This window comes from Excalfactoria chinensis, chromosome Z, assembly GCF_039878825.1.
Source record: "Excalfactoria chinensis isolate bCotChi1 chromosome Z, bCotChi1.hap2, whole genome shotgun sequence".
NCBI classification, from domain to species: domain Eukaryota; kingdom Metazoa; phylum Chordata; class Aves; order Galliformes; family Phasianidae; genus Excalfactoria; species Excalfactoria chinensis.
The window spans coordinates 27,082,320-27,105,885 of NC_092857.1; the positions used below are offsets into that span (position 1 = coordinate 27,082,320).

At 39.6% G+C, this 23,566-nt stretch overlaps 1 protein-coding gene across 1 annotated transcript; it reads left to right on the forward strand.

The window, feature by feature from the left end:
- Positions 1-3,125: 3,125 nt before the first annotated feature.
- Positions 3,126-22,090, forward strand: LOC140264337 (uncharacterized). The gene is made up of 7 exons (XM_072360042.1): positions 3,126-3,156; positions 6,191-6,355; positions 8,193-8,315; positions 9,889-9,936; positions 11,658-11,755; positions 13,448-13,540; positions 19,737-22,090. The coding sequence occupies exons 2-7, from the start codon at positions 6,199-6,201 to the stop codon at positions 19,914-19,916; spliced, it is 699 nt and encodes a 232-aa protein (XP_072216143.1). The 5' UTR covers positions 3,126-3,156; positions 6,191-6,198; the 3' UTR covers positions 19,917-22,090.
- The last annotated feature ends 1,476 nt before the right edge of the window (positions 22,091-23,566 follow it).

Here is a 23,566-nt window from a genome sequence, read left to right on the forward strand (position 1 = left end):
GTTACCTTCAAAATCTGAAACTCCCACGTGTGCCTCATCTGTTTGAACATTTTCAGCCTTTTTCATTGTAAATACATAGGATGGGCTTTCTTTACAATGTCACCTTTTGCCATCAAACTTTTCTTCAGTGTAAATCCAGTGTAAATCACAGACTTTGAAATAAATGTTTATATCCTATCTTTGTTTCTACTATGGTCCATCTCCTGTGCTTTAATTTTATTGCTGTTTGAGAGACTTTGAATTATTTCTCCTGCAGGTTCTTTACAAATTTATTGGTTGATGAAATGTATTTGCTGATATTTGTCTTATCCTTTGATTTCCTTTTTGTTGTTGCTGAAAACATTGACTTTTTGTAGACTATTGTCTTTTTACATTAAAAAGGTATTCAAGTATTACGCAGTTATCCTCCATGTTATTTTCCATCCTAAAACTTCCTGTATCTCATTAACGTAGTTATGGTTTAACTTGTGTGTTGTTTTCATTGCTTTCATGCACAAGACATTAAGTATCACCTGGTAAAATAACAAAGATGATAATGAAAAATTTAAGCAGGTTTGTCCAAGCACTTTTGTTAAAAGACTTTACAAAAACAAATGATTAAGAAACTGATAATAAAGCCCATCATGTAGTAATTTCATTATTATTATTATTATTATTATTATTATTGTTTTCTAAATATAAACTGTTTTTCATCATGTAGTAATTTCGTTATTATTATTATTATTATTATCATTATTATTTTCTAAATATAAACTGTTTTCTAGAGGCTATTCCCCTTAAAGATAATTTGATGCAAGGTATTCATTTGGAAAATATGTCCTGTGGTGAACTGAAGCTGTTGTTGTGACAGTAAGGATACAGAAAGCATTCTAAGTTCATGTAAATGAAGATTTATAGTGTTGTCCACAACTGATGAACCACCGTGATTCACCATGATGATGAAGCTACATCTGGGGGAGAGAACAGGGAGAGAGAGGATGGAACAAAAAGGAATGTGAGAAATGTGGGCACTGAGAAGGAGAGAGAGAGAGATGGAGGAAGGGAGAGACACATAGAAAAGAGCTGACCATCCACTGGGGCTTCCTGGATAAGTGTCCTACCCTGGGCACTCTTTCCAGTAGAATGGGTGGTCGCCCTCACAGTGCTTCTCCCACAGTAACTCAGTGTTTTTCATCAGCACCTGCACAAAGCCCCCACTGATGGCTCCTGCTTATGATGCTGTAATCACTGCTGCAGTGAAATGTTAACTGGGGAAGGTGCTGCACGGCAGGTTCACTGCTGAGCTCTCTGCAAGAATTATTGATCCCAAAACAGGAGCTGAAACCAAATGGTAGGAAAAGGGATGGGAAGCTGGGATAACTTCCAAGACAGCTGCTTTCTGTAGAAGCCTTGTGTAGCCATGTCTGTAGCTTCAAGGGCAAGATTGTTAAAAAGAGCACGAGAACATCAGGAAAATATCATTGCAAATGCTTTGAGTTACTTCAAACTAAAGCTTTATTCATTTACTGCCAAAGACTTCTACTGATGTGAATTTAGAAAGGCCCTGTGGGGTCTTTCACATAGAGGAATGTTCAGTGACATAGTCAGTTACAGATTGAATAAGAAAAATGTTTAAAATAAATACTGAAGTCTGTTAATTGTGAAGTCAGCTGTGATGTTGATACATCCTCAGTATCTACATGTCTTAATCCACCCAGATCATATCCATTACAAATAATTTTGAACAGTTTCTCTTTGTGGCTGTTGTCGTTATATGTTATTATATGGTTACTCTACAGCAGTGTTAGTGTAGTGCATTACCTCTGCACAGTCATCTGTATAAAACTGAATAAAAGGAATTGTTCTCTGCTGCTGCTGCAGGAGCACAAGCACTTCACCTAGATCTGGAGTGTTCTCTTGGGGCCAGGATCATGCACAGCCTGTCAGAGCGGTTCATAGGGTACAGAGCCTGTATCTTGCAACCTGGATCCAGCCATTCTTAACAACAAACACAGCTGCTGCAGCATGATCAGATCTAATTCCAGAGCAGCCTCTGAAAAACCGTGTATTCTGAAAATGCTCCTGCTGCATCATATGTATTTCTAATTGCTTTTGTCCTGTACTGAAACAACGGTCACACATGTAGAACAACACCCACATTTCTGTGTCTGCCTGAGTGACAGGCAAAGATGTGAGGTTTCTAAATTCTGCTTTGCTTTGTTGTGAAATATATCTTCTTACAAAGTCTTTCTACTGACCTGATGTATTTCCAGAGTCCAGTGGGAGGCTGATGAACTAACAGAGGTATTTTATACACCAGATACAGGTAAAATTGAGAAATTCCTTAACGTCCTATAAAAATTCCAGAAAGGTGGCAAAAAAAGGAGTGGTAACTGTGCTAAGCAGAGTTTGATTGTTTCAGGGAGGTGCATGGATGTCTGATTCAGTCGTGTAAAAATGTAAGGCTTTGCATTAAAGCAAATCTAGTGCTTATGAATAGAAGTAGATAGATAAAGTCAGCTGAACATAGCAAGTGTAATCTTGATAGAGCTAAACCTTTTATAGGTAGATCAATACAGCACATCCGCTCTGAACAAGTTCACACTCATACCAGAAGCAATCCAAGTATTGCAATCGTTACAACAGACTGCAAATCTCTTTTTAATAGCTGGGTAAATATTTGAGCAATTAACTTGCTACAAGCTTCCTGCAACTGAGGCTTCACTCTTACTTGCAGAAAGTCAGCACTGACAGAAGCCCAGAAGATGCCCTTGAATCAACCTTTGAAGGAACAGAAAGCAACAGCAATACTGGTGACATACAGTGTTTGTGTAATATCTGTGGGGTTATCCAGTCTCTACACAGAAATACAGGCTAAGAAATCGCCTGAAGTTCCAGGGAAGACATTTTCTACAGCACTTTGAGGAAATAACATTTAAGAAAATTTTATTTACTACTTCCGACATTCCTAGAATCCCATCCCCAGTGAGAGTCATGACAACACTGATATGAGTGGGTAGAAAGACCTAAATGAATAGATCCACGTCACACTTTTCTTTTATTCTGCGGTTTGGCTCCCTTCCATGTGTTCATGAAATAAATTGGCTGCAGCAGAGCAGCAAGTAGCATTCTGCCGAGTGGAAGAATCCCAGCAGGAACAGAAGTCGGCTCAGTACGGTAAGCAAGAGTGAAAGATTTCAGCAGGGTTTTGAATGGGTTTCAAGGCTTCAGATTAAGATTTTATTTACCATACTGCTCTTTTAGAATCTAAAAGATAGATTTATCTGTTGACTTTAAACTTCTCTTCCAAAGTAATTTCTGCAGCCTAGTTTACATCCAGTCTTTATGTTCCCACATTCATTTTAGAGTCTCCAGATTTTGTAAAAGCTAATTGATTTGAAAGTAATTAAATCCCCATTATTTATTAACTATAGGTTGGCAGGAGTTCCTTTTAATCTACTGTCGAATTGTAAGAAGCTTTGAGAAGTTACTTATGTTGTTTGGAAGCAGGACTGTCAGCTGCAGCACAACACAATAAAAACAGATCTGATCTGATGGTCCCAGGGAGCACTTGCTGTGAATGATACAGAATTAGATAATATTTGGATCATACTACTGTGTGAATGGATCCCAAGTTTTGTACTGAAACGTGCCTGGGATAAGTGGAAGAGTGAATGATGCCTAGGAACAAAAGGGATTACTAAGGAGGCAGCCCTCCTCAAGCCCTCTTTCTAGCCCTCCTCAAGCTGTGTATACTTCACGGAAGAGGAATATTAATGAGCTGAAAAAATGGGCGTGAAAAGATATTACAACAACAACAACAGAAACACTGAACAGAAACAACTATGAGTAAAAGTGAAACAAAGTGGCAGCAGGTGGCGTGTATGTAAATATGTGGTGGAAGAGGTAAGGGTTATCAGAATGAGTGTCTTTATTTCACTTTATTTTACACTGCTATGGGTCGCATGTGGAAATTCAAGCTGTGGAAGCTTGGAAGTGTACCTCTTAAAATCACTGTAGAGTGCTTTATTTATCCTACAGTGCCAACAGAACCAAGATCTGACACAAACTTTTACAGTTTACCATTTTTAAATGCCCGCTGATTAAAACAACCAAAAACAACTGAATCTGAGTCCAGTCCTTCAGAACTAGCCTGTACCCATTGTTCTGAGTAGGAAGGCTTCTAAGAACTTTCCCACTTCATAGGTGTGCCTTTGAAAATGTTTGAAAATTCCCCTGCCCTTCCCAGGAGCTTTTTGAGGTCCCAGCTTGTGCTGTCTTTGTTTTCTCACAGGGGTGATGACTATAAGTAACCCAGATGGAAGGCTCTTGGTGTCTGTGTGGTTTGCACGGCATCACTGCCTTTTCATAAAATGAATTTTCACTTCAGTAAGCATTTAGGCCTAACTGAACACGAGCTGTAATTAATAACTGCTGACTGTGAGGGACAGAGTCAGTGGAATCATAAGGTAGTACCCTTGTTGTAAAAATCGAGAATTTGGGTATTCCAAACTTCTGATGAAGTGCAGTCAAACTAGTACTTATGCTTTCACTAGAAACATTCAAGGAGGGATCAAGTGCCTATTTTTGAACATCCCTAGGTCTAATTAGGTCCTGACGCTTTGTTAGTGCTGAACTCTTCACACTGCAATACCTCTGAAGATCCACGAGCTGGTGTTATTTCCCAGGTGCTCTGCAGAGCCTGACTCAGTTGGGGGGTTGCAGAGCTTAGGCTCAGTTAAGACTTCACAAATGGTCTTCTTATTTTTTGGTCTAGCTTACTTCAGTTATAAAGCAGTTTCAGCAAGATGAAGTCCTTGCCTTTGTTTTCTGTCCTTGACCATTTGTTTGCAGACATTTGAAAAATGAGACAATTTAGTAGGTAGTAAAAAAAGAAAATTCTTTCTACTAGAGATATTTCACTTTTCTGTGGGCTTACTCAGCGTTCATTTTTAACTCATACAAAAAGTAAAAGAGGGCCTTAGTTAGCCTTGTGTAATTTAGTAGTGGGAGAACTGAAGTGAGAGAAGTCCTCCATTTCTACCATTTGACATAAAAACTAATGTGAAACGTTGCATCAGAGAACTAAATCAAACTGGAATGCAGAACCCACCCCCTGAATGATTTCATAAATTATTCCTGTGATGCCACAGCCGCAGGCTGCCTGGCCTACCTGGTATTCAGTTACTCTATGCAAAGCTAAAATTATGGGGGCTAAAGTTATACATGTCTTCACTTAGTTCGTTTTCCAGGACACTGTAAGCAACTGAAGCCTGGTGTCCTCTGTGACGTGCATTTTGCCATAAGCAGTGGTCGCAGGTTGTTGGCTTCAGAAGAGTGCTTGGATGTGAGAAGCCCATTCTCCCTTTCTTCAAACTGAAGTATCATCCTCAGCTTTTCTGAAGTGCAGTGATTCATGCTATGTGCTAATAACCTGTTAGCTGGCTGGGAGGTTCACTTGTCAGTGCATTTCCCATTCTTAGGTGCCAGCCTTTTCTTAGGATATCTACCTGAGGTAATCCTTAAATCCATTTATTCATCTGTCATTTGAAATGAGGAACACTTTGTTTCAGTTAATGCAATAGCAAACAGCATCATTTGACAAATGCAGCATACAGTGAAGTCAGATGATTAAACAGTAGATGAATCATTAATTATCTGAATTATACAAATGGTTGGAGGTTGATTTCTTTTTTTGTTGCAGCCACTGTTTGTATTCTAATAAACTATTCAAGTTTACAAACTCCATTTCTCTCCCTTTAAGATTACAGCGTAGCTGCTTGCCTTTACTGAAAGTTAGGCTATAGTATGCTGAAGTTAGCGTCACAAACCGTCATTTAGGAGTGCTTTGAAACACGATCTTAAACCAAGGTGCTTCTGAGGGACTTCAATCCAGCCACCAAACTGCAAGATGTTGCTATGGTTGAAAAGTGTAGAGTAAAAAAATTGAAGTAGCATAAGCTAGTCCTCTTTTGCCTGGAGGTAAAGTCTTTTTCAGTACATGCCTTTAACACAACTTTATGTACACATTTTTAGTAGAAATTCTGATATATCCAACTGAATTACTGCCATTGAAAATACACTGTCTTTGCTTTTTAAGACGCAAGCCATCACATCTATTGGTTTTATTCCAGTTCCCTTGAATATCATTTACTGAAATTTTACCATTTTCAAACTTGTTTCTCAACTGAAACATGAACTTCTTCTTCAGAACTAGGAATGAGAGACAGCTCAGATTACCAGAGTTTCTCAACAAGCTGCAAAATGATGCTCCGCTCAGGCCGTGAAAAGCCATACAGAATGCCTGCTTGCGGAAAGCAACGAGCGAGAAGGGCGTTATCGGTGAGCACCAGATCAGCAGCTGCTGAAAACTCAGGTAACTTCTCCCTGTGAATGAAAGGTGTGTCTGTAATCTTGAGATGCCAATCCAAAGTACAACTCAACTAAACCAAATATCAAGAGCAGCTCAAAAGTAAAAGTACAAAGCAAATCCTGGCTTTAAAAAAAAAAAAAAAAAAAAAAGAGCACTCCTCAAAGGATTGACGTTAATTTTCTCATATGACAAAATGCAGTATGGTGATTTCTAAAGTACATCTATGACTCCCTGGAAGAGAGTGAATGCCATAGCAGGCCTGCAAGCTGTTCTGAGTGCTGTACTAGTTCTTACAGTACACCAGAATTCTGAAACTATCAGATCTATAATGCACCATAACAGCTCTTTCTGGAAGTTTTGCTCTGCTCCTTTCTTTAGAGAAAAGCCCCCAATTTTTCTGGAGGGCTTGTAGCTCGAGTTGTCAGACCTGTGAAGAAACGGCCGTTCCCCATGTATGTGTTAAAGCTCCAGCACAGATGTGTCGGGGCTGCCAGTGCAGGATGCTGGGAGTGCACATCTCTTGTTGTTTTTGTTCACTGAACACATAGTTCCTGTTCAACACAAACAGAAACAACTCCTCAAAGACAGCTCTTTTTTTCTTCCTTTTCTTTTTTTTTTTTCCTTTTAAATTGCCCAAAATTTTGGCTGAAAAACAGATATTTCAGAGAAACTGCACTCTCCTAGAAGGAATAACAAAAGTTTGCAGTGAGGTCAAGCATTCCCAGAGCATTCTGTAATAGCGAACTCATTTTCTGTATCACGTTGATTTACTTGCCTAATATTTCCAGCACAGAAAGGACAATTCACTGTACAACACTTGATTACTTGAGGACTGTGCAGTAATCAAAACTTCTTCAGCTCTGTAATGAATTGGAAAGTAGCAAACCTGGCCCAGGAAAATGTGTTCAGTCTGGTATAACCTCAATTGTGCTTTACAGCTTTAATCTGTAGATGCTGCACAGTTATATTCAGACGTGGTAAAAAACAACTTCTCTGCATAGGAACTTATAACTACAAATACCTTTGCTGTCATTGTATTTTTCTTTTCTTAGTAAGAGATGCCAGGTACTCTGAACAACCTCCTCTCCTTCTGCCTATACGGCCCCACAACTCCCCTGCAGAAAAGGCTGCTGTTTTAGGTGGCTGCATGTGCTCTAAAACACTAATTTGTATGCAGATCCAAATTTCAAAGTGGAAAACTGGTCAACAGGGAGGTACTTACTTATGAAAGGAAGGAACCTAGTCCAGGAACAACACGCTGCAAAACCGTTTCCCCTGCTTCACCTTAACCTTTCTTCTTAACCTTTTCAGATGAAAATTTACACCTTAACAGTGTGTTCTTTGCGGCTGCCTCCCTATGTATGCCCCCATGCAGGGTGTTGCTCTGCTCTGCCTTCCCACATCAGTTGCTCCTTTAGACCTACTCCTTTTTCTTTGTGCAAATTCCTCTTGTCCTTGTCAGTGTCTTCCAGCACAGCTATCTGCAGGTTGTCCATAGGCTTACATGCTTCTCTTGAGTCAGAAGCCATTTTTACAAGCTCAAGTTTTTGCACAAATGGGGTAACTCATTTGTCCAGAAATCTCATATTCTCCCTGGGGTAAACTGCAAGCAAATAAATCCTTGCCTTCCTTCTTGGCACAGCAACAAAACCCCTTAAAAAGCATCTTAAGCTAACTGTGTGATTATGTGTTGCCCATACTATTCTAACGTGCATGTAGTTTCTGAAAAACACTGATTATCAAGCAACAGTAACTATAAATGTACACCTTATATTTTATTATGCAGTGTTACCATTTTTTCTGTTATCAGTACAATTAACTTCAACTCATTTGTGATTAGAGCTTCAGCTGCGGAGAACACTGAGGTGCTTCATACAGACCGAAGATTCAAAAACCGTGCATTTCAACTTAGATGAATGTGGTCGTCATGAAATATCAACCATGGATTCACAACACCCTGCAGGTAGTGTGCTTTCTATACCAGAACTCATGAACTGTATCCGTAGCATCATAAGACACTGCTGAATGCACTTTTATATGGTCTGTTCATGAGCCAGTACGGATAACTTTTTATTGCATATTTATGAAAACTGATAGTGATATGTGAAAATATTTATCCCAGTTTAAAACTGGTAAATATAGTGCATAGTAAGTATACATAACAGTTTTTCAAAAAAAGATTATTTTGTTCACTCCATTTAAATTATTGGGAATTCTACATGTTTGGCTATTAATCATAGAGTAGCTTAGACAGGAGGGGACCCTAAGGACCATCCTTTTCCACTCACTTTATCAGGGTCACATCCAAACTGATCTTAAATGCCTCCAGGGATGGGGCACCCACAGCTTCTCTGAGCAGCCTGTGCCAGTGCCTCAGCATTCTGAGTAAAGAATTTCTGCCTCATGTCTAATCTATATCTCTTTTACTATAAAAAGCATTCCCCTTTGTCCTATTACTATCAAAGTGTGTAAAAAGTCAGTCTCCCTTGTTTGTGAGCTCTCTTTAAGTACTGGAAGGCCACCACAAGGTCTCCCCAGAGCTTTCTCCAGGCTGAAAAAGCCCAGTAGCTTCATCTCTTCTTTGTAGAAGAGGTGCTCCAGCCCTCTGACAGTCTTCATGGCATCCTGTGAACCCTCTCCAGGAGCACCATGTCTTCTCCAGTCTTAGTTTCAGGGAGGATCTCATATGGGCAGAGCAGAGAAGGACAGTCACTTCCCTGATGACTGACCACCCCTCTTTTGATGCAGCACAGTATAAAGTTGGCTTTCTGGGCCACAAGTGCAAACTGTTGACTCTCACCAAGTTTCTTATCTACCAGAATCCCAAAGTCCTTTTCTGTAGGGCTGTTCTTGATGAGCTCTTCTCCCAGAGTATGCTTGTGGTGTTGGAATTGTGGAAGATAGCGCTGTGAGAAAAGAAAAAAAGAAACAACAGAAACAAGGAAATGCTACATGATATATTTGTGTATGTAAACACAAGTACCACAAACATACATTCATGATAACATCATCAAGATAACATCGTATAAGGTGCCAACTCCTTGTTACGCTGTTATTAGTAGTTTTGAGCTGAGTAGGTAATGCTTTCACCAGAGTGTTGCCTACATAATGCAGGCTGATGCAAGACATGCTGGAACACCCATTCCATGGCTACCTGCTACTTCCTGGTCTCACTCATGTCGTGTCAGGAGTTTCACATCTCCTGCCCAAAGGCCCCAGGGATTTCTATTTGATATCATTTAAGGCCCTGCATTTCATCACTGGCCTCTAGTCAAGCCAAGTGTATTCTCTTCTGTAAAAGACAATCAGTCGATATATTTATTAGACACAGAACTCAGACTTCAGAGTGTAGGTGTGCAGGTACAACTGTTTGGTCATAGAGGCACCACATGAATTCAGAGACCTGCAAGAAGTGAACTCCGACGTCTACTGCAGTTCCAAACCATTTCTCCATTTTGTTCAAATCATGATGTTTTTAAATTTGGGGGACGGTTCTGTCTAATTCCAAATCTTTTGCTAAATATCTTTTGTTTTAGATACAGCGTGGTTAAGCCTGTTCACAAGCAATGAACGAGAGGTTAGAGGTAAGGCTTGAATTACTTACGTGGGAGCAAAAGTATTTCATTCTCTTTGTTAGGGATTGATTTAAACTGAGTTTGTAATGTTTCTAAGGCATCATATCAGAGGCCGTATGTTGAACCAGATGTTCATTTAGGTCAGGCTACTGGACAATCTTAAAAAGCCACAAAACTTGCCAGAGCAAGTAATGAATAAGGGCTTGAACTGAATACAAATGCACAGGAAGAAATAGAATGCACACAAGCTAGAATCAGTATTTTTTAAAAGAAAAACAAGTGTGCTGTATTTCTGGCATTTGAGTCTCAGTTAGCAAAGACCTGTTGTAACAGGAAGGGGAAGGTGAAAAGGGTATGAAGAAAGAGAAGACGTATTTTTGGAACCTCCCTATTGTAAGCATAACAAACGAGTGGTACGTTCAAGGATACATTTGTTCCAGTTTTCCAGTAAAAGGTAAATCTATTCCAGTTTCAAACAGAAAGAACTTCTGTGATCCAGGATTGCACCTTGTCCAGTGGTCACGTGGGGATTTCTAGAGAAGACTGCAAAATATTGACCCAGCCATTCAGTATTTGCCTAAATCCCAACCATGTGCATTTCAACCAGTAGCCCATTTGTCACAGTTATCAGACGTGATTTACACAGTTAATCTCCCTTAAGTCAGAACACTGTTATGGCTTGGGTGTGAAATATCTCTTGCCTGCTGATGCGCCACCTATGCACTACAGCTGATGACTAAGGTAATCTGAAGTGATGAATCTGCACATAATGAAGCGGAAAGACTTTTAGACCTTACAATCTACTACGTCCATCAAATGCATTTATAAATATGCAAACTGAGCACAACATGCCTAAGTGCGCCTCAAATTTTATCAAGGATTTTTATGCCCTTTTAATGCTGTAGCCAGTTCGGACAAAATTCCTTTAAAAGACTTGCAGCCAGGGTAAGAGAGGGTAGCTAAAATAATATAAAGGATTAGGGAAGCTAAAACAGTTCAGGTGGAATGGGTGTGTTCTGCTGATTCATATTATCCTTCAAAGGCTGAAAAACATCCTCAGTGACAAGAAAAAAACCCACAGCTCTTCAACTGCAGCTGTTAAAGCTGCTGATTACCTAACCTCTGTAACTCTGTATGCTCTGTATTCCTTTATATTATATTGCTATATACCCTGTTATATACTGTTATTTCTCGCAGCTGAGAAAACTGTGATATCAAAAAGGAAGTGTATCCAGTTCACCCATTGATAGTAGAAAGATTTTGACCTATGAAGTCAATAAAACAGAAAAACCCTATATTTTCTGTAGGGGTGTTTGTATAGTCAGGTATATACCAGTACATCACATGTGTACCTACATAATAATGTGAATATGCCTTCACGGTTGATGAGTTTATACATAAAACTGTAATTATACATATATTCATAACTCCGATACTCCATATACAATAGGCTGGGTTTTTGTTTTGTTTTGTTTTTGTGGTTTGTTTTCTGTGGTTTTTGTTTTTGTAGAGAGAAATTAAGTTTTTGTATGGCAAATCTAAATTGTCACGAAGCCATGGACCCTAAACACTTCTCAGAAGAAAGTCTTATTGAGTGACTGTATTAGTTTCTCTTCCTGTGCCTATCAATGTAAGGTGAATCTGAATGCTGCCTGCTTTACTGCTTTTACCTGTGCTTCATTTTATGAAGTGATGCACATTTTATTACTTTTTTTTTTTTTTTTTCCTAGCAAAAACAAACTCTAAAAATGTGGTGGTCCTCATGCAGCGATTAAGGTGCAATGAATTTGTGCTGCTGAGCAAGGGTGAAGATCAACTCTTTCTGAAGGTAAGAAGTAGATTAATTTGTAACTTTTAAGTGCTATTTCTCTCTGTAGAACAGTTTCTCTCACAGTCAGTTTCAAATTAACTTTCCTTTGCTTATCACTTCCCACCCTGTGCATCTTGACTGCCTTCCTCTGCCCTATCCAGGCAAATATTTAAAATAGATCACTGCAAAAATCATTGGGTTTGGTCTACTGAATTGAAATGAGGTGAGTTTAAGAGGGGAATTATTTTTTTCGTCATCAACCTGACTTGCAAGGAGCTGTTGCCAGAGAATTCTCATTTTCTTCAGTCTTGTCTGGTTTATTTATAGTGGGAAGAGCAGTCAAGGTCAGATTTCCATGTGTCAGGCCCAGGTTTCAATCCGTACTAATATGTGTCTGAGGAAGAGCTTCATGTAAGAATTTAATCTTTATAGCAGGGCAAAGATCTGAGTTGTTTCCTCATTTTATACCAAGATAAGGAATGATCATAGGATCACAGAATGGCCTGGGTTGAAAAGGACTACAGAGATCATCCAGTTTCAACCCCCCTGCTATGTGCAGGGTCATCAACCACCAGACCAGGCTTCCCAGAGCCACATCCAGCCTGGCCTTGAATGCATTCCAGGGATGGGGCAACCACCACCTCCTTGGGCAACCTGTTCCAGTGCATCTCTCCACACTCTGTGTGAAAAACTTCCTCCTAATATCTAACCTCAGCCTCCTCTGTTTTAGTTTAAAACCATTCCCCCTTGCCTTATCACTATCAGACTGTAAACAGCTGTTCTCCCTTCTGTTTACACATCCTTTTAAATACTGGAAGGTCTCCCTGCAGCCTTCTCTTCTCCAAGCTCAACAGGCCCAGTTTGCTCAACAGGCCCAGTTTCCTCAACCTTTCCTCATAGGAGAGGTGCTCCAGCCCTCCAAATGCTTTCTCAGAATAAATCTTCTGTGTTCTTCATTTATTTTTCATTTCAGGACCTTCCAGAAAATCTGTTTCCTAAAATTTTTGTGGAAGTGTGTTTTATAAGATACATTAATTATGTTTATAGCATATGGCTGCATTGGAATTTTCTTTACTTTCCTGAGAAGAGTAATTGTTTTTTAGGATCTTTTCTATTTCAGAGATAATTTTGTCATAAATTAATTATATGAAAGGTGTTTCACCAAATCAGAGAAATAACTGAGTGCTGAGTCCCAGTAGATTTTACTGCCCAATCGCCTATTTTAAAAGTATGGAATAATTACATCCCTTAGCATGACTAAGAGCAGTTCTTAATTGAAAATTGTGTAAGTCATGCTTACTATCTCCCAAGTATGTAGAAAGCTTGGGAAGATCACTGACTGTTCTGTTTCCAACAGAATGTGAGTAACTTTCGTATTCTTGACGGGAAATCTTGTAAGGGGGGTGGCTGTGTTCCTTATCTGCTATTATTTCTTTTGTATTCTGTTGCGGCATGCTGCAATCTCAGCTGTATTGCAAAATAGAATCTTGGCATTGAACAGTTTGTAGGATTTTCTTTTGATGTTTGTTTCCAAACCAATTCATAATATACTCAGGAAGTATTTTGAGAACATAAGAACTTATTCACCTCAGATAACTGAAGTGTAAATACAAGTGAAAAAAAAAAAAAATAGAATTAATACAGCATTTTGTGTATTAAAAGTGGAAAAAGCGAAGGCAAAATTACCAGTCTGCATGGTTGCAAACACAGGTTTTGAAGGGATGCTGTTCCGAGCCAGATCATACTTCACTGGAAGAAGGCAACAGGAAAAGGTGCACAAAGGGAGGTCTTGACTTCAAAAAGGTATATAATTTATAATAATAATGATCAATGAATATAAACGTATGTATGAGAGAGAGAAGGTATGCAAACATAGATGTTAAAAAAAAAAAAAAAAAAAAGGCAGCTAAGTACATTTTTACTGTACATTCCTACCTGTGAAATGAATGTTTACACACTTCTTGTTAGCATTTTCCTTGGAAAAAAAGAAAGAAAACATGAACAATGTCTCCATGTACTTGAGCTGACTTGTGTACACTAACACATTATTCAACCTGTGGCCAAAAAATCTGAGTTTAAATTACAACATGAAAGACAAAAACATGATTCTTGCATTATTGTGCTTCTTTAAAATGTGGGGAGATGGACAAGAAATCATGCCACATGAAGATTACTTTGCAAGGTCTAGAAAATCCTGATGAGTGTATTAGGAGATTGAGAAGGGTCAAACTGTAAGAATAATGATGTCTTTAAGGAAAATGAATCCGTGTGTCAAAAACTTATGGAACTGATAAAAACACAAGATATGGATAATAATAAATAATAGTAATAAATACCAAATATTTAATATAAGTAAAAAATTACAAATGAACAATCCCCGAAGCACTTTCAGACTGGATTTTGTGCCAGTAGACAACTATGAATCTGGAGTAACACACTGTGTATCTGACATACAGGTAGCCAGGTCACTTACGTATTTTGGTGACCAAAATTTGATTTTGTCAGTTCTTCTATAGACAGAAACAATAAAACATTACAAGCATAGGAGGGTTGTCACTTTAGTTGTTCTGTAACATATTTTAAACCAATATTCTAAAGCAGTGAAAATCAAAAGCAGAGAAATTGCTGAGAACAATTATTTTTTGTTACGGTTGTGCTCCAGCTGACTGTTAAAGAGGGTGAAAAGAAAATATTTCCAATTTCATTAAGGAAAATTAAATCTAACAGGGACAGCTTTCATAATAACAGGCCTGAAATACTGAACAACTAAAATTCGCAGACTAAAATTTACATAACTTCTAATATTTCTCCAAAGTCAGAAAGGAATTTTGGTAATTTGAAATGATAGTTTGTTGCTTGAAGTCTTTCTGAAATGGTCTTTCAAAGGTAAGAAGCTACACATCTATTGCCTTCTTTGTTTGTTTGCATAATTAATTAACTGATCTCTAGCAAAAGAAATAATTGAGTCCTTCCGTTTGGGTTTTGTCTAGGGTACCTACCATAAACATATCTTGGTTCTACACAGAAGCAGGAAACAAGAAGGCAGACAAAATTTAAGACACATTCTAGCCTCTTCCTTGTATGATATGACTGTATCTTGAAAGCTTCTTTTATCAGGATGAAGACATGCCTTTTCCTGTAGAGCTGTTTTTAGAGAAAGAATTAAGAAATCATTGTAAGAACACATTTGCTACACACCTTACAAGGCAGCTACTGAGTTACCCATCACTGTTTGCAAATACCCTCAAGTGGGAAGGTGTGTTACTTATATCAGAGAGATCAGCAGTCCGCATTTGGGTCACATCCAATTACAAGAAGAGGCAATGCCATAGCCCTGCCTGAAATCTGAAATTCTTGTAAACCTTCTAAAATGGGTGCACTGAAGAGGAAATATTCTCTGATGTGATCAGTTAAGTCTCCATTGTGCACCGGCCTCAGAAGTGGCTGCCCAAGCTATACAGTTCCACAAGATGGTATTTTGTCTGCTAGCTTTCAGTAACGCTAAAGACAGGCGTTTTTGTTTCCTACTGGAAAACTGCCAGCAGAATTACCAGAAACATGAGAGTCTGTGAATCCTAACATTATACCAGCAGAAGAACTTTCCCACTGTGCTGTAGATTTCCATTTCTGAAACCAAGGCTTTTGGAGTCATGGATAACAATCAATATTCATTAAAAGATCTTATATTAATTAGCCTATTACATAAGTTTCTAACAGCAAATAATGGTTTGCAATAAAAGCTTATAATTGCAGAGGATTGAGGTGGGCAGGTAACATAGACCACAACCAACGTGTGCTACAACACTATGCTGGTAATAGCAGAGAAGTTTGCACAGTATATTCTTCCCTCACAGAGGGCACACGCTGGTGGTCACCCACCTGGAGCCCAGTCTCAGCATTAACTAGACAGCAGTTATTCTAACCCAATAGTAGAGTTTACTTATTGTAATTATCCGCATCATAAAGCAGGTAGCTATGCAATGGGTTGCAGTAAGAGGTACTGAGTATTATTTCCCTCCCCTCCACCAAAGTAAAGGCATGCCTGTACAACAACTTGACAACAATGGGACATTTCCAATCACTTATGTATTTCTCGTGCTGGTTAATTTTGTCTATTCTAGCCCAAGTAGGATGACATTTAAAATCTCTGCCACTTGATGTAGCACATGCCTAGGGAAACACTGCCTCTGCCACTTCTAAAGCAGCCAAAGGTTATGAAGTTGAAATGAGTCATTTAGCATTCACTATTCACATTAAGCCATTGATATGACTCGAATTTCTCAACCAGACTGCTACTGTGTGATGGCCTTCTTACTTGTACATTCATTCTCACAAATCAACATTTTCCTCAGAAGTCTGGACCAGAATTATTCATCCACGTGATGTCAGAGCTGTATCTTTATGGCATAGGCAGAGAACAGGGAGCCTCTCAGCTCACTCTCAGATTTTTATTAAATGCTAGTAGTGCTCAGTCTTCCTTCAGTTTCAAACACTCTTTTTTTTTCTTCCCTTCCTTTCTTGCTACCCCTCCTAAATTCCTTCTTGCCTTGACATGCTTGCTTACACAGTGACTGAAGTCAACAATTCTATCACCAGATTTGGCCTTCTCCTCAAGTTGTTCCCTAGTGGGTTATGCAAGATTATTAGGTTGTTACTGCTGAAGAGCATTTTTCTAGAATGAAGGGCTGCTCATACAGTTCCATTGAGGCCTGATCAGTTTTAATTCTATGGTCTTCTATAATTCACTGAGTATCTAGGCAGAGCTAAGCAAGACTTAGTTTAGGTTAGAGGGCAGCTATGCAGTCAGCAAAAGCCTTACTGTGGAACTGACTCATGGTTCCAGCCAAACAGACTAAGATAGATAAAATACAGCACCAAGCTGACAAAAGGTGAGGACAGCAGAATTACTTTGGCTCAGAACTTTAGGTTGTCAGTGATAATGCCATGTTTACTGCACCTAGCTGCTGGCTGGGGTCAATTTGTCACTGTCCTTTCTGGCACCTAGCCTGAACAAAGTCACACCACTATTCAGTGCTTTGCACATGGTGCCCTACAATCCAGTATGAGCAGGAGTCAAAGTGCGTATTATTACTGATGCCACTGAAGTGTTATTCTCAGAGCCTTGGATGGCAAGATGTAAGCCAGTTTGCTTCCATGTGGAGGGAAGTGCAATGCACCCGGAACTGACTGCCCAGGGTGGAAGCACAGCCCTACCATTCTTCAGGACAGGGCCAGCTGTGAGAAGAAAAGGGCTGCACTGGAACAGCCACTGGCATGATTCCATCACCTTCCAGTGGGGCAGGGGAGAGATAGGAAATATAGAAGTGAGAAGTCTTTTATGTCAAGATAAAAACAGTATAATATCTGGAGGTCAGAAAACAAAAACAAAAAACAAACAAACAAAAGACCCAACACTGTGTGATGAAAAAGCAATTACTCTCCTTTTCTCATAAGCCTATTGGTCAAAGCAGAGACAGGCAGCATAGAGAGCATCACCATTCTTTGGGCAACAGACACTTTGGAAGGTGAAACCACCTCCCTCAGTGTTACTGTCCCCTGCATGTTCCTTCTGAGCATGAAGTCACATGGCATGAAGTATCCCTTTGGCGGGTTGGGGCCAGCTGTCCTGGCTACATTCCTCCCAGCCTCTTGTCCACTCCCAGCCTGCTCCATAGGGCTGCATTTGGGAAAAAGACATCATGCTGATGCTGAGCAAGCACGGAGCCATCACATTGTGTGTTTATTAGCCCTGTTCCAGTCTCAACCCAAAGCATCACATTTATCTGAAATATTTCCCAAGGACAATGACTTCACTGAGGCGGCTGAGGTGGCAGTTCAGTTCCATCATTTTACTTGTCATCAGATGTTGCTTATGCTGATCAATGTTTCCTTGTTTCATGTGGTGCAAAATGTATGCCATATACATACCATGATGATGTAAGGCAAGTTGCTCTGCTTCAGCTGTCCTTTTCAGACACTTCTTATGATTTCGCTGCTTACCACTTCAGAGAGCAGCAGTCAGACCCAACCTCGGGTTTTGATAACTGTGCCTTATTTGAATCCTTCTGTGCTGGTTTATTTAAAACATGGATAATACTCCTCTCTCACTGTTTCTTCTGAAATAATATTCACATACCTGGATTGATTTTCTTTAACCTGTTGAGTCAACATATGTTGGACATACGTTACTACAAGTGCACTGTGACTCACCTGTGGGGTGTGAGTAAGGTGTATTTTTTTTCACTAAATGTGAAAACAGGCCTGCAGAGTGATTCTTCCCCTAATGTAATGCCAAAGAAACAGATTTGTAACTGAAAACCACCTGTTAATTTCTTAAATTGTTCCAACGATCATGCCTGCTGCAGTAGGAGCTGTTGTCTGGGCGCAACAGGAGCTATCCTCAAAAAGAACTGTTCGGAAGAAGTCTGTCATTCTCTGTGCTTTTTTTTCATCAGTCTTCTTAGCAGGTTATAATGGAAAATTACCCAGTTCCTGCTTTCTTTCATAACATGTAGCTGTAAATATTCCTTGATGTGATCTCAGATCCGGGACCTGTGGCATCTGGCAGCCTTGTGTCAGCACTTCCAGCAGTGGCTGCTCCTACTCACAGTTCCTTTCTCCCACCCACACAATATAATTCCTCAGACCACCTTCTGATGGCTCCCCCCCTGACTGATTTTCCACCACCTCATGCAGATATGCAGGTATTATTCAGTCTCAATTAATTGTCCCTTGCTTTTAATCTTTGTAGGATGAATTTCTACACAGCGCACACTGATTTGTCTCCCTGCTTCTGCTGGTTCTCTCTTTCTATTCCCCCCTTCTCTCCTCACCCTCTCTATGAATCCAACAGATTATTTCATTAAATGTATAGTTCCATTTTATGGTTTTCCTTTTCGAGTTCCCAGAAGGTGAGAAGGTGTTTCTTTCCTAATGACAAATTTTCTTCAGCTTTCCAGTTTTTAAGACATAACTTTTTGGATTGAAACTGCAGGTACTGTGCTGTCACTCTGGTTTATCAGGACAAGATATTTTAGCTGCTTTCCATTGTAGCTTCATTAATACAAGAGGTGTATCCTCACATTTCACTTTCTGTGCTCTACAGTAACCACAGGGCATATTCTTTCCTTTCTTGTTGCCAATTGGGCTGAAAAGGAACATTCCTCCTTCTATGGCAACGTGCCTTTTGCTGTAATCTTCAGCATAATTGGAACCCTTTCCTACTCTCACTCCGAGGCTTATTGTGAGCCTTTCTGATTTTTCTTGTCAGGCCCACACCTCCTCTGACTTTATCAGAGTTCTCATTGCTGATTTAAAAAGCCTGATGGCCTCCAGAGCTGATGAGTTTGGGCTCTATCTCTTACCTTTCCTCTCTCCAGAGCGCTGTTTTCTGGTAACCTTTCTCATCCTCACCCAGGGGCACCTGGAGCACCCATACACATTGAGTCATAGCAAGAGGCTGCTTGGGCAATAGCTATTCCTTCTTAAGATGGATCTTAGAAGAAGATTTCTTGGAGACTTGAAGTGTGTACAGATTGTATGTATTAAACCAGAGTTTATTAAGGGCAGTAAGCACTGTCATATTTGGAGTACTCCAAAATAGGCAAGGGAAGCTCTGACTTGGCATGTTGTTGCTACTGGCAGCTGACCTGGAAGGCAGGACTGAGGTAAGGAAAGGACCAGGAGAAAACCCCAAACTATTCCAGTAACAGGCACAGTACAGAGCAAACCTGGAAAGTAAAGGAATACAATTGTGGGTCTAGAAGCACTCAGTCCTTTGGGGGAAGCAGGTATTATTCTGTTTTCATTCCTCATAGAATCTGTCCCGAATGATGAGGTCTTCAGGAGGACTTCTGGTAAACACTGGAAAATAAATATCACTGGAGAAAACAATTTAAAATATACCAAGATAGCAATGTCCCAGAATTTTCATAACACATAAGGCGCTATGGAAAAGCTTTATAAAATAACGTGTTCTTTGCACTGTGTATTTTCATAGCTGAAGGAAGATAATCACTTTTTCATCATGCATTCTGAGGGAGATTCAGTGAAGTTCCAGTGCTATGAAGACACAAATTACTTCCTGCATGTGAATGATCACTCACTTGACATACGCAAGCTGGATCATGATGACGGCGATGGGGAAAGAAACTTTGTCTTCAAGTTGACATATTTTTAGGAAAAATTATTTTTTCTACCTTTCAGTGGCCTAAGTGTCAACACAGCTTCTATCACAGTCTATACAGAGAGGGCAAGAAGTTGAGGTTAATTCATTTCTATTTTGCCTTACTTTTTACTTCTTTTTGTTGTTGTTGTTGTTCTAATCACCATTTTGCATGAATAACATCTTTTCTTTCTGTACTTACAATAGGAAGAGATAATGGCTAAATATGAAAAACACAGTAGCTTATCAGTCTCTTCATATCGTACCTGCACAGTTATGGACTTCAGAAGCTGAATTTTCCCTGAAGGGGAAAAGTACATTGGGTATATTTGAAGGACAAGGGAAAAGGGCTCATGCACAGTCACAGAAAAGCATAGCTTTCCACTGTGCAAACCTTCCACTTTTACAAAATAAGTTTCTTATTAGTTCATCTGAGCTTGCAGTGATAACGCTTAGAAGTCATTAAGTGTATATGTATGTATACTGACCAAATGACTGTGGGAAAGCTGAGGAAAGTATCGTTCATCTTAAGGAGAGCAGGGGAGGAGGTCAGGGCTCAGCAGCTCGGAGCGTGCATGCAATTAGCCTGGCAGCACTGCAGTCCCAACAGGGTCCCAGGGGAAGTGCAGTCAGTGCTTGGCTGCAAAGAGGTGTGCAGAGCAACATCTGAAACATTTGGTTTTCATGATGACTAAATAAATTGGAAGTGAGCAAGTGAAATGAAAAAACACGCACAGTGCCACAGGAGCAGCCTTTTAGCAATGGACTCTGTCAGTCAGAGTCAGACTTAACGATCTTAAAGGTCTTTTGGTCTTTTGCAACCTTAGTGATTCACAGTTCTAGGAGGAAGATGCTGCCCCTTAGAGCACGCACATTGTACTCTGTGGGGCACAAAACACACTGAATAGAAGAGGAAACAAGCCATGGGTGCACACACGATCACTGGGTGTTAAAAGTCTGGTTCTCAGCTGCTGTGCATGTAGACCCACTGCTATTTGGTGGCACTTTATCACAATGAGTTAGGGACCACATCTGTATGAATGCTAGATGTCAGCACCTGTGCAGGGAGCTGTGGCTTAGCTTCAGTGAAACAGCATACAGCAACACTGCCCTGGAAGGGCTGTACACTGCCATTGTGGCAGGTAGTGCATATGTGTAATAGGAATCCTAAGAACAGTCAATCAAATTCATGTGCTTTACAACAGGGCAATATTACATTTCTTTCAGAAGCAGCAATGTGGTGCTTCACTGCTGACTACTACACTTAGAACAGCAAAAATCATTTTGTTGCTTCCTTTGCTGGTAAAAGAGAAGAGAGCTTTTGAGTATTCTACAGGCAATAATTATGGCTTCTAGATCCGTTCAGTGATCACTGAAGTCAGTGGATGGGAAACAAGCAAAAACACAACACCCCAATCCCAACAACAACAATGAAAAAGCCCGCATAGTTAATGGAAAATTGTGGTGATAGGTGAACAGTTGTACTGGATGATCTTAGAGGTCTTGGTTATTCTATGATTCTGCGCTTCTATGATTCCATATTGACTACAGCATATGTTACACACAAAGTAAGTTATTTAGAATAATCTATTATGCTAAACAAAGAATGAGTTAAATTGTGTATCAGGTGCAATAATTTCACTGGGACAGTAACACCTGGCAGTCTGACATTTACCAGCGGTGAGGTGATGACCTTACTCAGTCACAGTAGCTGATGAAATGATTACTACTACTCACCACAAAGCTTGCATGCAGCATACTGATAAAACACACAACTGTCTGCAAAAAGATGCGTATAAACTCAGTGAACGCTGACTCTGTTATGCGGTCAAAGCTTAAATTATGGCTGTAATGCAGAATGCTGCACTTCTACCACCTGCCTTAAAAACAAGCTTATTTCAAACAATTTTTGCATAGCAGCAGTGGTAGTTTTGTAAAGTCGTAGACTTGAGATACAGAGTCAAAATGTTATTTGACATTTTTTTTATTTTTTTTTCAGAAAATAGTAAATTCAGTCAGCTCTGTGATTGGGTCAGCACCTCATGGAAACTCACCTTTCCCAGACTCTTACTTTGCACATACAAAACCTGTAAACTGACATTTTCAGCTTCCAACTAATCTGAACAAGTAACAGACAAGTGGGAAAGCCTATATTGGTTCTATTCAGACATAAACACAAAACTAATGCCAGTCAGTGGTTGCTTTTTTTTTTTTTTTTTTTTTTTTTTTTTTTAATATAGCCTCCCCACTCTACAATGGGGAAAAATAAACACATTCATCCAATGTGTCTAACATCTGAACGTGAAACATAACCTACTATGTTGCAGTTTATTTTCAAAGTGAGGCAGATATTCTTAAACGTTTACTTTGCAGGTATGACAATTATTAAAATATTAATATCAATATATTTGTTTTGTTTTTCTGCACTTCAAAAGCTGTGCCAAATAGAAAATAGTGGGTTCTGTTTGTTGGAAAATAATGCAATGCAATTTTTCTTCATATGTAGCTTCATGGACCTCTGGTACTTTGACCATATTTGTGAGCTGTTAGAATAACATTTGTAGAAGAACATCTTTCAATATAAATAATGTGATTCTGATGCTAGTTAATCCAATGGATTTTATAATAACAATAATAGAGTATAAAGAAGTGGTGACCATACCTGACTAGCGTCTATGTGCCAGTTAATCCAGAGACTGGATTTTTTTTGTCCTTGGGGAAGGCAATTGTCACTCAGTAGAAAAAAGAAGACTGGCAAAAGGATTACTGCATTAAAGTCTGCTTGGGATTAACTGTTGTACATTAAAGCAAGAGACTGGTACCCAACATTGCTAGGCCTGAACTATAAGCCTACCGTGCACTGTGTTACACACTAAATTCATTATGGATATCTGTGGATTATGAACCAGATATCAAAATTAGAAATTGTTAGTCTAATGAATGTTTTTACACTCGGAAGAAAAGGTAATGACCTACCTTGAGTGCAGTTACAACAGTACTAAGACTTGTAAAACCTGTAAGTAACTCAAATTAATCATTTTCTATTAAAGGAACACTATCAAATACTATGTACATTTCCATTTACTCTGTTAATTCTGAATAGTAACATAATAAAGGACTAGAAAGAGATTCTTTCTCCTCCTCTCTGATACAAAGTCCCCAGCCCTCTTGTCGTTTTTGTGGGAAGCCACCCTTGTTCTTTGGTGGGACAAAGTGATGGCAGCAGCATTGCACAGAATCACAGGACCATACGGGTTGGCAGGGACCTCTCGGGGATCCTCACATCCAACTCCCTGCTAAAACAGGTTCCCTACAGAAAGAAGGTTGCACAGGGAAGCTTCCAGGCGGGTCCTGAGTATCTCCAGAGAGGGAGGCAGCTTGTCCCGATGCTTTGCCCCCCCTAATGGTAAAGTTCCTCCTCATAATGGTGTGGCACTGCCTGTGATGCGATTTTTACCAGCTGCCTCTTGTCCTGTTGCTGCATTAGATTTCAGTAGACACATCAGTATAGAGAGATACATTAACGTATGAACCACGTAGTGTCCCTCTGATGTTGACAGAACACTGTTCAGCACTCAGCATATACATGGAGCGCCTATTTTGAACAACAGTGTGCGCATTAATAAAGATTTTACACACAGAGAGAGTAAAAAGAAATCATCCTG